At 39.2% G+C, this 14,925-nt stretch overlaps 1 protein-coding gene across 2 annotated transcripts in view; it reads right to left on the reverse strand.

Moving 5' to 3' along the window:
* Nucleotides 1-14,925, reverse strand: part of tgfbr3 (transforming growth factor, beta receptor III) — a 178,589-nt gene that overhangs the window by 157,201 nt on the left and 6,463 nt on the right. For both annotated transcript variants that reach the window (XM_022675431.2, XM_022675429.2), the window contains exon 2: nt 956-1,117. In XM_022675431.2, coding sequence (XP_022531152.2) covers nt 956-1,016 — 61 coding nt within the window. In that variant the 5' untranslated portion in view covers nt 1,017-1,117. The remainder of the gene's footprint in view (nt 1-955; nt 1,118-14,925) is intronic.

Here is a 14,925-nt window from a genome sequence, read left to right on the forward strand (position 1 = left end):
TCTTTTAGACTTTTCTTACAAAGAAAAAAAAATAAGCTGAATTGGATTAAGTAAAGCAAAATTGTGATAATTTTAAATTTTTTTGCAAAAACTACTTCAGATATTTCTATAATGTATGTTTCCACCTAAATGAGAATAATAATAACTTTGAGATCTAAACTGTTATTACAAAAAGTTTCAAGTAGCAAATGTCAAATAAAATACTTAAACTCAGACTCAACCTCACCAACCCAAGTTTAGAATCCAAGACAGTGGGGATAAAATGGACCGTGATAGCTTCGGTTTTTCTGTGTGTTAAACAGAGCTGAGCTCTGGTGCTGTAATTTAAGGAAAATGTAAATGTTTTGTAATAAAATATATGCATTTAACTGCACTTCTACTGTTTTTACTGACATTACACGTACTCGAAAAATCTGAACTGCTTCTTTTCATTTAGGCTGCACTGTAAACTTAAGGAAGGCAGTCTGAGACAAAGGGACACCACTTGATCTCGGAGAAGGGTGGGTCTAGTGTGCAGAGTCTGGTCACAAATTTGACAACATGGCAGCCAATTTTGGCTTAATTTCTATAGAAGAGATGGGAATTAGCTTCATATGTCCTGTGCTAAACTGAAGAATCAAACTTTACCTTGGCTGGTGGCTATTTTCCCTTAATTTTTTATTGCAGCATTCATCTGAGTGCCTGGAGGAGCACCTGTGCTCTAGTCTTTATGAGCTGGGGGACAGCAGTGGGCCGTCTGAGCCGCTTGTAATAAATTATCAATCACATTCATCATCTCCGTAAGGAAAATATCACAGACGATAAAGAGGCTTTGTGCCATGTCACGGTAGATCCGTTCACTGCTGCGTTATTACTGTGCAGGAGGGGGGGGGGGGGGGGGGTCAGTGTGTGTATGTGTGTGTGTGTGTGTGTGTGTGTGCAGTGATGAAGAAAAGATGAGGAAAACAGCTCCTACCTGCAGAGGCCACACTGTAAAGGGCGAGGAGCAGGACGGCTACAGGATGCCTGAGTGCCATCACCCGGGCCTACTGGACACCAGCTCTCTGTTTAAGCAGTGATAGTCTTCCTCCTCACACGCTGCCACACCAACACACACTCCCACACACAGGACTGTGCTCTGAAAAGAAGAAGAAGAAGAAGTGGAAGGGGGGATGAGTGAGTTAATGGTCAGATTGTAATTAGTGTAATAGTAGTAATGGGGTCTCAGTGTCACGTCCTGAAAGGTCTTAAGGGATAAGACTGAAGAGGTGAGGCTGGGCAAGTGTGGGTTAATCTCAGATATCGCTAATTTGAGTCAGTTTTAAATGTTGGATGGGCTGTAGGGTTAAAACATTGTGGTACAGCAACGTGTTAAAACATAACAATTCAACGTGGAGAATTATCGTTTTATTAATTTGATTAATTATGACACACTACATGTATTTGGATGGTGATGCACACTCCAGCCAGTAGTCTTAGAATTAGTTGGGGAATGGCCTTGATTGACTGATTCAGAAGAATCAATGAATGAGCAGGTGTCCCAATATTTTTGTCTATCTATTGTAGACAGACAGACAAACAAACAAATAGATCAACCGACAAGTCAACAGATGAATAGATTAACAGATCTGGTAGCTAGATTAATACAGAAAGACAGACAAATAGATAGATAAATAGACATCTTAAAAAAATCAACTGACAGACAGATTGATGGATTGATAGATTTATATTTAACAACTTTTATATCAGAGTTATGGTTTCCATGTAATGTACTTAGAAAAAAATATGTTTTTGCCACAGTGATGCAAATACACTAGTGCCACCCAACCAACCACATGAATGAGGTACCGCATCACCAACAAGTAATCAACCTAGAAACACCCTAGCAACCACTAAGCAATTCCATAGCTATAACTTAACAACACCACATCAACCACCTAACTACGGACCAAACACAGGTTCTTTACAGGTTTTCATTTATTTTGCACTTTTTTCACCGATACTTATCCAATACATTTGGGATGATCTGGCAGTTTGGGATGATGAGCCATGGTGGTGATCATCCAACATCCTGACCTCTAACTAATGACTAATATTAATGCAATCAAATTCTCACAACAATGCTCCAGAATCTAGTAGAAAATCCTTCATAGACAGTAGAGACAAAAGCAGGGACGGACGGATGGATGGACAGATGTATGGATACTATTGCAAAACTCCACGCCGCCTCCACCTCACAGCACCTGAGATCCTGCAGTCTGAGGTCTGAGATGGGAATAAAGCTGAATGAACAAAAGCTCAGTGTTTCTGGTTCAGGCTGGAGATGGTGAGTGGGTATAGCACCTGGGGGAGACGGCTAAGAAGATTAACAGCCAGCTGGAGATAAATCATCACCACCACGACTGACCCCGAGATATAGGGCGAGGGACTCACGCTCACTCCACCATACAGTAAGAATACACAGTCAAAAACACTTTCGGAAAAAAGGAGAAAAAACTGAATAGGTAATGCTGTACAACGACACATTTTTTAGCTTTATTTGTTTACAAAAAAAACTGACTACACTTCTCTGTGTAAAGTAAGCTAAATACATGTGACATGAGTAGCACTGTTTAAATAAAGTTGCACTGCTTATGATGAAAATACCACTAACCAGATAACTAGCTAGCTACCTAAATGTGTCACTAGATGAATGCCACTACTAAGGTAAATTTTTAATTAGAATAGCACTGTTGAGCTAAATCTATGACTAAAAAATCTAATTATGATTAGGAATTTTTATGATTAAAATGGCGCTGCTGAGGTAGCTAGATGAGATATTAAATGTGTGACTAGAACAGCACTACTGAAATAAATGTGTTTTTAAAAAAACACTGCTGAGGTAAATATGTGAATAAAATAGCACTGCTCAGGTAAATTTATTCCGCAAATCCATTGTTGGTAAGTCTGCTAGAATATAAAAAAAACTTTTTAACTCATAGCTGAATAAATATTTTTAAAATGTAGATTAATAATAATTTTTTGTTTAAAAAGCAAAGCAAGACAAACATACCTTTAGGAATTTTAATTTATCAGTGGTGGAGAAAAATGGAGAAAAGATGAATGTATAATCTTAATAACAATCTTATGGCGCATCTCTAGCTTTCAGTAAACAGACAGCAATTGACCTGCACTGACACAAACTTGTTAATCCACCATTCTGACCTTATTAACATTCTCATCCCTACATGCAATCAAATCCACACAGCTATGCAACATATACAATCTAGTACAAAGCATACTTCTTTGCACAGTAGATATAGATAAACTTTTTTTAATACCCCGATTTCAGAACAGACATCGAATGAGCAAGTGTCTCAATATTTTGGTCCTTTACTGTTTGTACTATAAGGAAATATCCAGCAGACATTAAGTGTAATCTGAGTATACCACGCGCCGCAGCGGAAGAGATGCAGTAACAGCCTCTCCATATGATCTACATTACTCTTCACACACTTCTACCTGACACGCCACTCACATAACGCTCAGCTACTGACTCATCCACATGGAGCCTGTCAAACAAATCCGCCATGGCATTCAAAATATTTACGTCTGCTCCGAAGACTCGAGAGTGTGACGTCAATCCGTCCTCAGACGAGCTTCGTTCACTCGGCCGCTCGGTGCTGCCAGACCCAAATGGGTTTTTCAGAGCCTGACGGAGATTCGGCAGGGCTATCATAACCAAACACCGTCTCTAAGCACTCGGGCCAGAACCAAAGCTTAGCCAGACACTTAATAACCCAAATATCCTTCAAATCTGTGGTTCTAAATAATGAGTCGGTACTGACTGACTTTTAACCGCTATAAATTCATAAAAACACTCGTGTTTCGAGAGCTTCATTCAAATCATTCAGGCAACTACAGGCTAAAGAAGTTCCAGAACTGGATAAATCTGACCGTAAGTGTGAGGATTATCTTACAAAAGCAGAGGATTTACACTACATCCTTATGATCTCACACACTCATGCGTGGATGGATGGATTGATGCACATGTTACCCAAGCCTATTCACACTCAGATTAACTATTAATACTACTTTAGATACATTTCTTGGAATATAATTTCCATGAGGTAACCTGGAGTAACTTCCATTTTTATTAATACTAAACTCTTCGATCTTTTTGTTAGATTCAGACTTCTGTATAACGTTCTGATCAGACTCATTGTTTCCATATAATAAAAACTTTTTATGATTTTTTTTTCCAATCCCAATGAATGGTGCAGAAATGTTTGTGCCACCGTCATACACGTACAGTAGTAACACTCAATCAACCACACAAGGTACCACATTAACACAAAAGCATCTAGCTAGCAACAGCATAGCAGCCACTAAGCAACTCCATATCAACTGTAATGCAACCACCTGGGATACTATAGCAACGTCCTAGCAACCTCAAATATACCACAAAAAATAAAGGGGGCACCGAGTGGTCCAGCTGCAAGCGCTGCAACTACAATTCGAATCCTGCTTATGTAGCTTGCCATCAGCTACTGGAGCCCTGAGAGAGCACAGTTGTCATTGCACTCTCTAGGTGGGTAGATGGGCAGCACAAGGCGTCTGTGAGCTGATGTATCAGAACCGAGTCACTGCGCTTTCCTCCTAGCTCCATCAGCAGCAGTTGGAAAAGAGGCGGAGTCTGACTTCACATCTATCGGAGGAAGCATGTGCTAGTCTTCACCCTCCTGGTGTTGGGGCATCACTAGTGATAGGGGGAGTCCTAATGAGTGGGTTGGGTAATTGGTCGTGTAAATTGGGGAGAAAATGGGAATTTTTTTTTTTTTTAAAAGCACCTTCATAGCAACCACCTGGCAACACTATAGCACTCATCTGTCAACCAAGACAAAACAAGACAAGACAACCATGATGAAACTGGTGTTATTGCTTTCACTAAACTTTGAGGATTACATCTTACAATAGCAAAGGATTTAAACCACATCCCTATGATCACACATGCATGCATGGATGCACAGATCCTCCAAACCTTCAAACACACAAACACACACACACACACACACACACTCCAGAAGAACTATTTGGTAGGATTAAAAAGGATTAAATTAATTAAATTAATTAAAAGTTCTAATGGTTGCCCATTGCAAATCTGTTCCAACTCTTTTCCGATTGTTGGGTTAGACTGTGAGATTCAGGCTCGTTAACAACCTTTTATATCAGACCCATGATTTCTATGTAATGTACATAGAAAAAATATAAATATTTGTCACAGTGATGCAGATAGTACACTAGTACCACTTAAGCAACCACATGAGGTACCACATCAATAAGCAATCATCAACCTATAGAAACACCCTAGCAACCACTAAGCAATTCCATAGCTACTACTTAGCAACACCCCCACCATCAACCACCTAATTAGGGACCAAACACAGGTTTTTTTTTTTTACAGGTTTTCATTTGTTTTCCCATCTCTTTTTTTAATACTAATCCAATACTTTTGGGATGAGCAGACAGTTTGTGATAATGAGGCATAATGGTGAAATCCTCACATCAATCCTCACAAATCAAATCCTCACAACAATTCTCCAAAATCTAGTATAAAATTTTCCATAGACAGTAGAGACAAAAGGAGGATAAACAATAAACAAGCAGGTGTCTCAATACTTTTGTCCATTTAGTGTATAATCCAATTCCTAAATAAACCGGTCAATTGGAGGAGAATGTTGGGTGTGACAGGAAATAGAGGCGATGGCATAAACAGGAACCCCCAGTGTGTGTTTCTGCTCAGTGTCCCTCCCGCCTGCAGCACACACTCAGCTATGTTGACATTGTGTTCACACAAACTTATTGTCCAGCTTTCAGCAGATATACACAGAGTAACTCACTCTCAGCCAAAAACGAGGAAAAATCCACTCTGTCCAGGAATCCCTGTTTTTTTTATATTCCCTTACAGGTTTTAAAAGGCCTGTAGTTAATCGCTGTAATAATCGCTTTGTAATTCCTATGGCTGGGGTCAGCAAAAGGTGGCCCACAGGCCTGTGAGGTTGTTTGAACTATAATGAACGATAATGAAAAAAATAATACAATAAACAATAAAATGCTTCTCTGATGAGCTTTTGTTTACATCCCTCTCCTGTCTCTCTGTCGCACTCGGCTTGACTTTAGTTTCTGTCCGTTTTTGGGCTCCCTATCTCCTTATGAGGGCATTTTTCCCGGCTGTGTCCCAATTCACTAGTCAGGGCAGCGGTAATGTATTGGACCACGACCCTGAGGACATGGGTTCGATCCCGTGTGAGGAGCGGTGTGTTATTTATTTATTTTTTCCTTTCTTCTTGGGTTTACCTGCTTTAAGATCAGCTGCTCTGCAATTGGGTTCAACAACCCTCTGGGATGGAGAGTGCTAGTCTGTAGCACTCCATCCCATTGCACTTCATTTTCCAAAACAGATTTTTTTTTTGAGGCCCGCCACGTAAAGGCTTGGAAAATATCTGTCTCACAGCCAATCTTAATGGGTGGTTAAAGGTGGTTGATAAATGGTTGATGTTTGGTTGATACGTGGTTGCTACGATATCCTAAGTGGTTTCTATAGTGTTCATACATGATTGTTTATTATGTTCTAATGTGGTTGCTTTGGTATTCCAGGTGTTTTATATGATGTTGCTAAGAGCTTGCTACTGGGTGTTTTCATGACTGAAAAGTGGCTCCTATGGTGTTGCTATTCGGTTCTTATGGTCTCTCAGGTGGTTTCTGTAGAGTAACTATGTGGTTGCCACGGGGTTGCTGTGGTGTTGCTATGGTATCCAAGAATTGTTCTGTGGTGTAGATAAGTGGTACAAGATACATGGTAAAATTACTTTGTAATGTACAACCATAATAAAAAACACAACCACCAGTTGCTAAGCATCCATAACTGTTCACTGGATGATAAGCTTAATGTGAATACCATTAACCAATCAGACTGCAATGTCTGAGAGCACTGCTCCTGCTGTATTAAGGATGTTATTTTAGAAAGAAAGTAACCAGCAGAAAAACATGCGAACAAACTCTGCCGTACATCACCAAACAAGCATTCCACCACCAGTCCTGATGTGTGCCATCTGTTTCTGGCATCAAATCACAAGAAAAGCGCACCGGTCAAAGCCAGACGCCAACAGGTTTCCACTACCAGTAAGTGGCAGTGAAGTCAGTGCACTTCGCTAATGCACTTAGCAGCAGCACTCTGAGCCAGCTCGGGCAGAGCAGAGCCAGCGGGGCAATGAGAAAAACAAATGGTGGTACAGATGCCACTACCAGAACAGAGCAGAAATGAAAAGCTTGTAAATGTCAGTGGTCAACCTGCAGGCACTGTAATTGGCCCATAGGCATTTAAGAGGCTCACATACAGCAGCATTCAGAAATTTAGACACATGAAATTGAATAGATTTTTACGATTTTTACAGATTTTAGCAGAACAATAAGTGGAACAGCTGTGAATTAGAAAATATAAAGAAGCGGCTTTGGGACCCAGGAACGGAATCTACAGCTGAGGTGCTCACGGGAACTGGCCACTGAAGAGCTGCCCACGCCACTACAGGTGTTTGTTCTCACTTTTTTTCAGTGTTCTGAAAGCCACAAGAAATAAATTAAATTTAAATTAGGCACTTCGTACTAGATACAGAGACCGGAGACTTGTGTTATATATATGTTATATATACTGTGTTTGAACAGTGGACATTTGCTGTCAATGCATCATGTACCACATGTACCAGAAGTCACTAATAAGACAAGCTGTCTTAAAACACGAAAAGACAATTTTTCAGATGGGAATCAAGCCTAGTCTTGAACTAGACAGCATTTGAAATGGAGATTTTCCATTAAAATGAAAATATAAGTTTACCACTAGGCATAATCCCTGTCTAGAAAACTGCACCTTTATCTCATTAACAGAAATGAAGTGAGCTAACAACTTGGTTCCCTTTTCCCAAAAATATTGGGTCAACCCTTCTTAAGAATGCTACATTAAGCTTCTATAAGTTGTACCAACAATGCTTGACTAGTTCCCATAGAAAATATGTATTGCCAAAAGAATATGACTTTTTAGAGCAGATAAACAAACATGAACCTATTTACACTATGCCCAATGTCAAGGTGTGAGCTGGAAGGGTATAAAGCACCCTAATTATTGAGCTGTGGAGTAGTGGAACTGTGGGAATTGGTGGTGAACTGGTGTGGTAATTGTTTAATATCCTGACCTCACTAAAGCTTTTGTTGTTTAATGCAATAAAATCCTTACAGCAATTTTTCAATGCTTCTTTTTTTTCAACAGGAGAAACCATGATGAACAGTGCAGTTAAGATTGCGACCGGTGGTGTCTGGCAAGCATTGCCCATAAAAACAGACAAACGACTCAGAAATCACATAGACAATCAATGCAGAAGATCCCACACACATATCCTAAAGGACAAGCCAGCATTTTTGAGCTTCTATGGAACAAGGCAAAAGTCATTGGACAAGATACTAGACACTAATCCATATCAGTGTATATCTCCTCTCTTATTCTCTGATGTTCTTCCCTCTTTTCTCTCTCATCGCCCTTTATTTTCATTATTTTATTTTTTCTACCTCTCTCTCTCTACCTCTCTCGCTCAGTAAACATCTGTTAAACAAAGACTCATTCAGACTGAAGCAGCTGCTTAAGAGAGAATCTCCACAAATACCACACCTCCAGCACTGGGGCCGGGGTCATCACCTTTCGCTTATGATTTTTACCCTAGAAGTACCCTCAAACCACACACACACACATAAACACACTCATTAAGCCACACCCACACAACTCACATGCAGAGAGAGCAGTGGGAAAGTCCATACAGTAGCTGCAGGTCGGTTTTTAGTGCTATATTGCGGGAAAATGAGGTTACACTGAGGAATGAAGTGATTGACAGCTTATATTGAAGCAGACGCTCTGCATTACATGGAGTAACTGATTTGTAGTCGAGCTGTCAAGCAATTAGCTAGTTAATCATACTACATACATATTTCATTATGTTGTTCTCTTCACTATGCAAACACAATGGGTAACAATCAGTGTAATAATATATTGCATTATAATTTGACAAAATAATTACTGTGACAGGCCTACACAAAAGTAAGTCAAAAGCCAGAAGCAAAACAACAGTAATCAGCCCATTAATGAGGCATTTAAATGGCTTTTTAAAAGGTAAAATAGAGCAAAACTGTGCTGGACTGACGTGCACATCTTTCGACACGTGCATTTACAAGCACATGCCCAACCATGTGGCTGGAGGCCATGGTGTAACCTCGTGTTTACTCCTGACACCCCCCCCTCCTCGCGCTCCCCCTCCCCCTCACGCTTCTCAGGCAGCAGCAGCCTGTCACTTACACAGACACAGAGACAACGCTGTGTATCTACTTCTTGTGTCAAGAATTTTTGTTCGTGTCAATAATTTTTTTAACTTTTAAGCTATTAAAGATCAATTCAATTTGCTACACATTAGTTGCACTAGCACTGTGCAACTAATGTGCACAGTGCTAGCACAGGCATGTGTGTAGGGGCAGTATGGTAAGTATTACAAACTAACTAGATAAAAATGAGTTTGTTTCTGCTGAGAGTTGAATCACCTCGCGTGACTCCCGCTGAAAGACTGACACTTTTACACTTTTACTCTCTCTCGCCCATGCGTAACATAACAGAGCTCCACTACCATAACACACACTCAGACACACACACACAGAGCCACAGGCTGGAAAAGCTGTTAGCGAATCGAAGGCCAGACCCCAGACTGAACATAATAAGTAGTTATGAGTTACTCTACGCTAGTGCTGCGTAGGAGGATGGCTGACTGGCCATATGGTTTTAACACACAGCCTGGGCCTGAACCCGGACACGCGGTACTGTGTGATAAACAAAGCAGCGCCGGGTCTGCTAGCGCTGTCGCTAAACTCTGGTTGGAATAAGAGGCAGCAAGCGTTGTAGTTTGTATACCACAAAAACCCTGGCAGATGGCAGGTGTCCTTTATATAGCATAAGATAAACATGATGGATACAGTTATGGGACAGGTATACTGTAGTTGCTAGCTGTGTTTTTAGCATTAGCTAGAGTCATAAGCATTACCAAATGATTACCAAATGATTAGCATTAGCACCGCTGACTTAGATTGACCATGAAATGCATACAAAAATACAATCAATGGTCTAAGGAAGGCTTTTTTTAAGACTTTGGCTGTGTAATAGCATTGCAGATGTGCAATTGCACACATATAGCGTGTCTATTCCCTGTAGAGAAACACTGCCAACAGAACAGGGCTCTTTGGAACCAAACAACAAACAAGCATGGACCTATTGGCACAATACCTAATGCCAGGTGGTATGAAGCCCCCAGTATTGAGCTGTGGAGTAATGGAATTATGTTCTCAGAAATGATGATGCTCCATCAAATACGTCTGGATGGGATGAGTTGGGGAGTTGGTGATGAGGTAGGGTGGTGGTTATCCAACATATTGATCTTACTAAAGCTGCCCTTATAGCTGAATGCAATTAAATTCTTACAGCAATGCAAATTTCAAAATATGATAGTAGAAAATAGAGACAGTTACTTCAACAAATGCAGGATAAACTCTTTTTAATACATTGAATGTGCAAATGACCCAACAATTCTCTGCTTGAATGAAAATCCTCCAAAGATGACCAGAAATCATAATTTATACTTCTTATATTGAAAAAATCCGGCTTTTAAACAAATTCAGCCAACTTTCCTGTTTTTATTTTCAATGTCATACTTAAAAAGTAAAAGGTATATTGGGGAATCCAGAGGCTTCAACATTTGCCAGTTGTGTGTGTTTTTAGAGAAACTGACAGGATGTCTAAAACAGGAGAACCTGGAATACATACTAGAACCTTTAACAGCAACAGGCATCAATTATAGGCATTGTGGCCGATCTTCACTTCCCCAAATCCATGTTTGTGCTCAAACCCATTTCCAGTCACACCTGTATTCAGTGTACTTGATGGCTCTGGACAGGTGTTTTGGAAGGAAGGAAAGAGGAAAAAATGTGACTGTAGGGAATGTAGGGACTGCTTAAGGAGCTAAAAAGCACTACATTCATAAAAATACAATATAACTATACAACAACTACAGTCTGATTAGTCTGAGTAAACTATGATAGTCATTAAGTTATTATGATATTATTATTAATATGTCAACTATACTATAAAATATAATCTTTATATTACCGAATTTGTACATTGATGAGGAAGTGTCACTACAGTAGACAGCTTGGAATGTCCACACAGTTGTGAGGTGTTATCTTCCACATTTAATGCAGTAGACCCCACACACATACCTCATGGGTCACTTCAGTGCTTTTTTGCTTCCATGAAATATAGAAAAGTCACAGGACATTTGATTTCAGTTTTGTCTATTGTGCTGACATAAGTCGAAAAGGCCATTGTTGTCTGTGAACCGACATGTCGACTTTGACAATGCTTTTATTTTAATGTTTTATTTATTAACAATGTCTAAATATTTTTTATAATATAACAATTTAAAATGCATTGCTTTTTTAAAAGGGTTCATTTGTATTATTATGCTATTATGTTATTATTGGTGTAAATGTTATTAAATGGCCCCACACACACACAATTTAAAATACGACAGATGCCCCCCATCAGTGTCCCCAGTTGGGCTGCAACGATTAGTCAATATAATCAATTATTTAAATTTGTCGACTACAAATTTTGTTAATTTTTGACAGTACCATATGACACAAAGTGCTGGGGACGGAAGCGCAATGGGAGATTGGTAAATGGCTCACTTACACAGTTTACACTCATCTTAGTTTCCAAAACTACCCAAACACAACAGATTACACATTTAATCACTAAATATTATTACTTTCCACATTTAAAACATTCAGACATTTAAATGCCTTTTAAATCTCATGTTCAGCTGCTTCTATTGTTTTTAGATATGGAGGACACGGCAGAAATAATCGTTGACTAATCGACTAAATGAAAAAATAATCATCAGTTTAGCCAACTTCCAAAAAAAATCATTAGCTGCAGCCCTAGTCCCCAGTATCTTCTGCTTTTAAAAACCAATGGTACTGTTTATGGTCACCCTAACTGCTACGTGTGAGGTCAAGGCTGAGTAATGACCTCCCTGATAAGTAATAAAGCAGGTGTTTTGATGAAGTGCTGAGCTTTACTTTATTATATCTCCCCCTGTCCAGTGGCAAGGTCTGGGGTCAGGGTCTCTCCACAGTGACCATGGCTCTATCTCAGCAGACAATCCTGGCATTGGACACTTGAGTACAGTACAAAGCACAGAACAACACGGCCCAACCATTTCCTGCACTGGAGAAGCCGCTCCAAATCAAACATGACTTCAGCATGAGTTGGAGGTCTGGTCTGATTTCTTTCAAGAAATATGAAATACTGCTCGTGAAGAATGTCTTAAGAAATAAAACGTCTTGTTTTCTTATGAAAATGAGATCACTTGTGGAACATGGCTGAGGTCAGACAGCCAGGAAAGCACAAGACTTGGTATGAAACCCAATACACTTTCTCGCCTTATTATACAAATGGATGTCCTTCATATAGCAGGTAAAAGTGGCCCAAATATGACATATACAGCTCTGGAAGAAAATAAGAGACCACTTAAAAATGGTGCATTTTTTTATTTTATCTTACCAAATAAAAAAAAAAACTCTGGAATATAATCAAGAGGAAGACGGATGATCTCAAACCATCAAACCAAGCTGAACTGCTTGAATTTTTGCACTAGAAGTGGCACACAGTTAAAAAAAGCAGTGTGTAAGACTGGTGGAGGAGAACATGCCAAGATGCATAAAAACTGTGATTAAAAACCAGGGTAATTCCACCAAATATTCATTTCTGAACTCTTAAAACACTTAAAAATGAAGGACACAAACCAAAGAAATAGGCATGGCCAAATAACATGCCCTTTTTTGAGTGAGATAAAACACATTCTCAGTAATAAGCCAGCTAAAGCCATGGGAACTTCTTGATAGTGCCAATAGATGCTGAGAAAGATAAAACCGAAACTTCACCTAAAGCGTTGCTCTTTAATGGCACTTTAGGAGTGTGAACTGTTAAGACGGATATTAGATATAAGTTATGTTAAAAATAAATACCTCCCGATTTAATTAGAAAATCAATTCGGGTCTTTAGCTTTAGCTTTATCTTCTGTGTGAATATAAACACATCCATTCAAATCATACAGTTATTATATCTGTCTGATATACTGCTAACAAACACAGCACTGCAGAAAAACACCAATCACCAAACCTCTTCTCTGTATAGGTATGTTCTTTTTCTATTTGTATAAAAAAATGACCTGTTTATTCAGTGTTTCTTCTAAAATTAAGGATATTAAAAAGATTTATCCTGCTTTAGTAGCAACTGTCTCTGCTGTCTATAAAAAAAGCTTCCTACAATTTTGGATTTTAGAATAATTGCTGTAAGGATTTGATGTTTGCATTCAGTTCTAACATTTTATTAATTATCTACATTAGCTTCGTAGCTCCAGTTTAAATCTAAAGAAGAACATATTAGATACGAAACATACCCTGGCTGATTAACCCTTGTGTGGTGTTCATATTTTTGTTACTCGTTTACTTTGTTACTTGTATTTAATTCAGCAAAATTAAGCAATTTTACATTAAAATACTTTACACATGCTTGCTTCACCTAAATTGCAAGCAATATAAACAGCTTACATGGTTAATATTTGCCCTTTACCTTTCTTATGTTACATTTCTTTCAAAAAGTGCTACACTTTTTTTAGTAGTTTGTTTTAATAAAATGTAAAAGAAAATGAATTAAACTCAAGATATGAGTAGAAAATTTATTTAGTTTCAAATTTACAAATGAAGCGATGTTTATTAGCCCTTGGTCAAACATACTGTATGTAATATAAAAGGTTAGGGTCGGGGGGGGGGGGGGTGTACAGTGTGTGTTTATCGAAAATGTGTTTTTCACAAAAATGTTTTTCACAAAAAATGAGCCAATGCCAATGAGTTTGAGTTAGAAAAAATACTTTTTTAGTATCATTTGATGAAAAATGAAAACGGGTCCCGCAGACCCGAACACCACACTAGGGTTAACCATATTTGTAACAAGTCACAAACTGAGTGGATTTGTATTTTTGACCGAGTCGACTGTTGACTGCGCAGAGATCTACGAGTAGCTCAGCCTAAACGAAGCTCGGTGCTGCTCCTGCGCAGCGGCCTGTGATGCAGCCGATGCTGACATGTTTATAACAGAGGATGTGCTGGCCTGGCCAGAGACAATCTCTCCGGCTTGGCTGTGAGTGGAGCCACGTGTCGAGCGGGAACACACCAGAGACCAGCAGATTGGCCAGATACACTTTAACATACACACTTACACAATTACACACTCAAAAATATATATATATATATATATATATATATATATATATATATATACACACACACAACACAGCTTTTAGCCAAATAGAGTAACCTACTCTGGTCAAAAGTGGGTTAAAATCTATGTTTCTCATTCATTCTTACACACAAACGCACACACACACATACAATACAGACATGCACACACTCACAGACACACCACAGCTAATGGCCAAATAGAGCAACCTATACTGGCCAAATGTTGGTTAAAAAATGTTGGTTTCTCCCTCACACATACACACAGACACACACTCACACCTAACCAAACACACAGGCACAATACACAACTCACACGCAACATCTGTAGAGAAAGAGGCCACTGGGAACGGGTCAGACCACAGTCTGCACAGTCTGCTCCTTCACACATGGAACATCTGTGTATGTACATGTTTGTGTGTGACTAAATATGAGTCAGAGCTGAACACTCTCACACACTCTCTCTCTCACACACACACACACACATGCACGAGTCACAGGTTACAGTCACACGTTAATCCCATATGT

The sequence above is a fragment of the Astyanax mexicanus genome, chromosome 5, assembly GCF_023375975.1.
Source record: "Astyanax mexicanus isolate ESR-SI-001 chromosome 5, AstMex3_surface, whole genome shotgun sequence".
NCBI lineage: Eukaryota > Metazoa > Chordata > Actinopteri > Characiformes > Acestrorhamphidae > Astyanax > Astyanax mexicanus.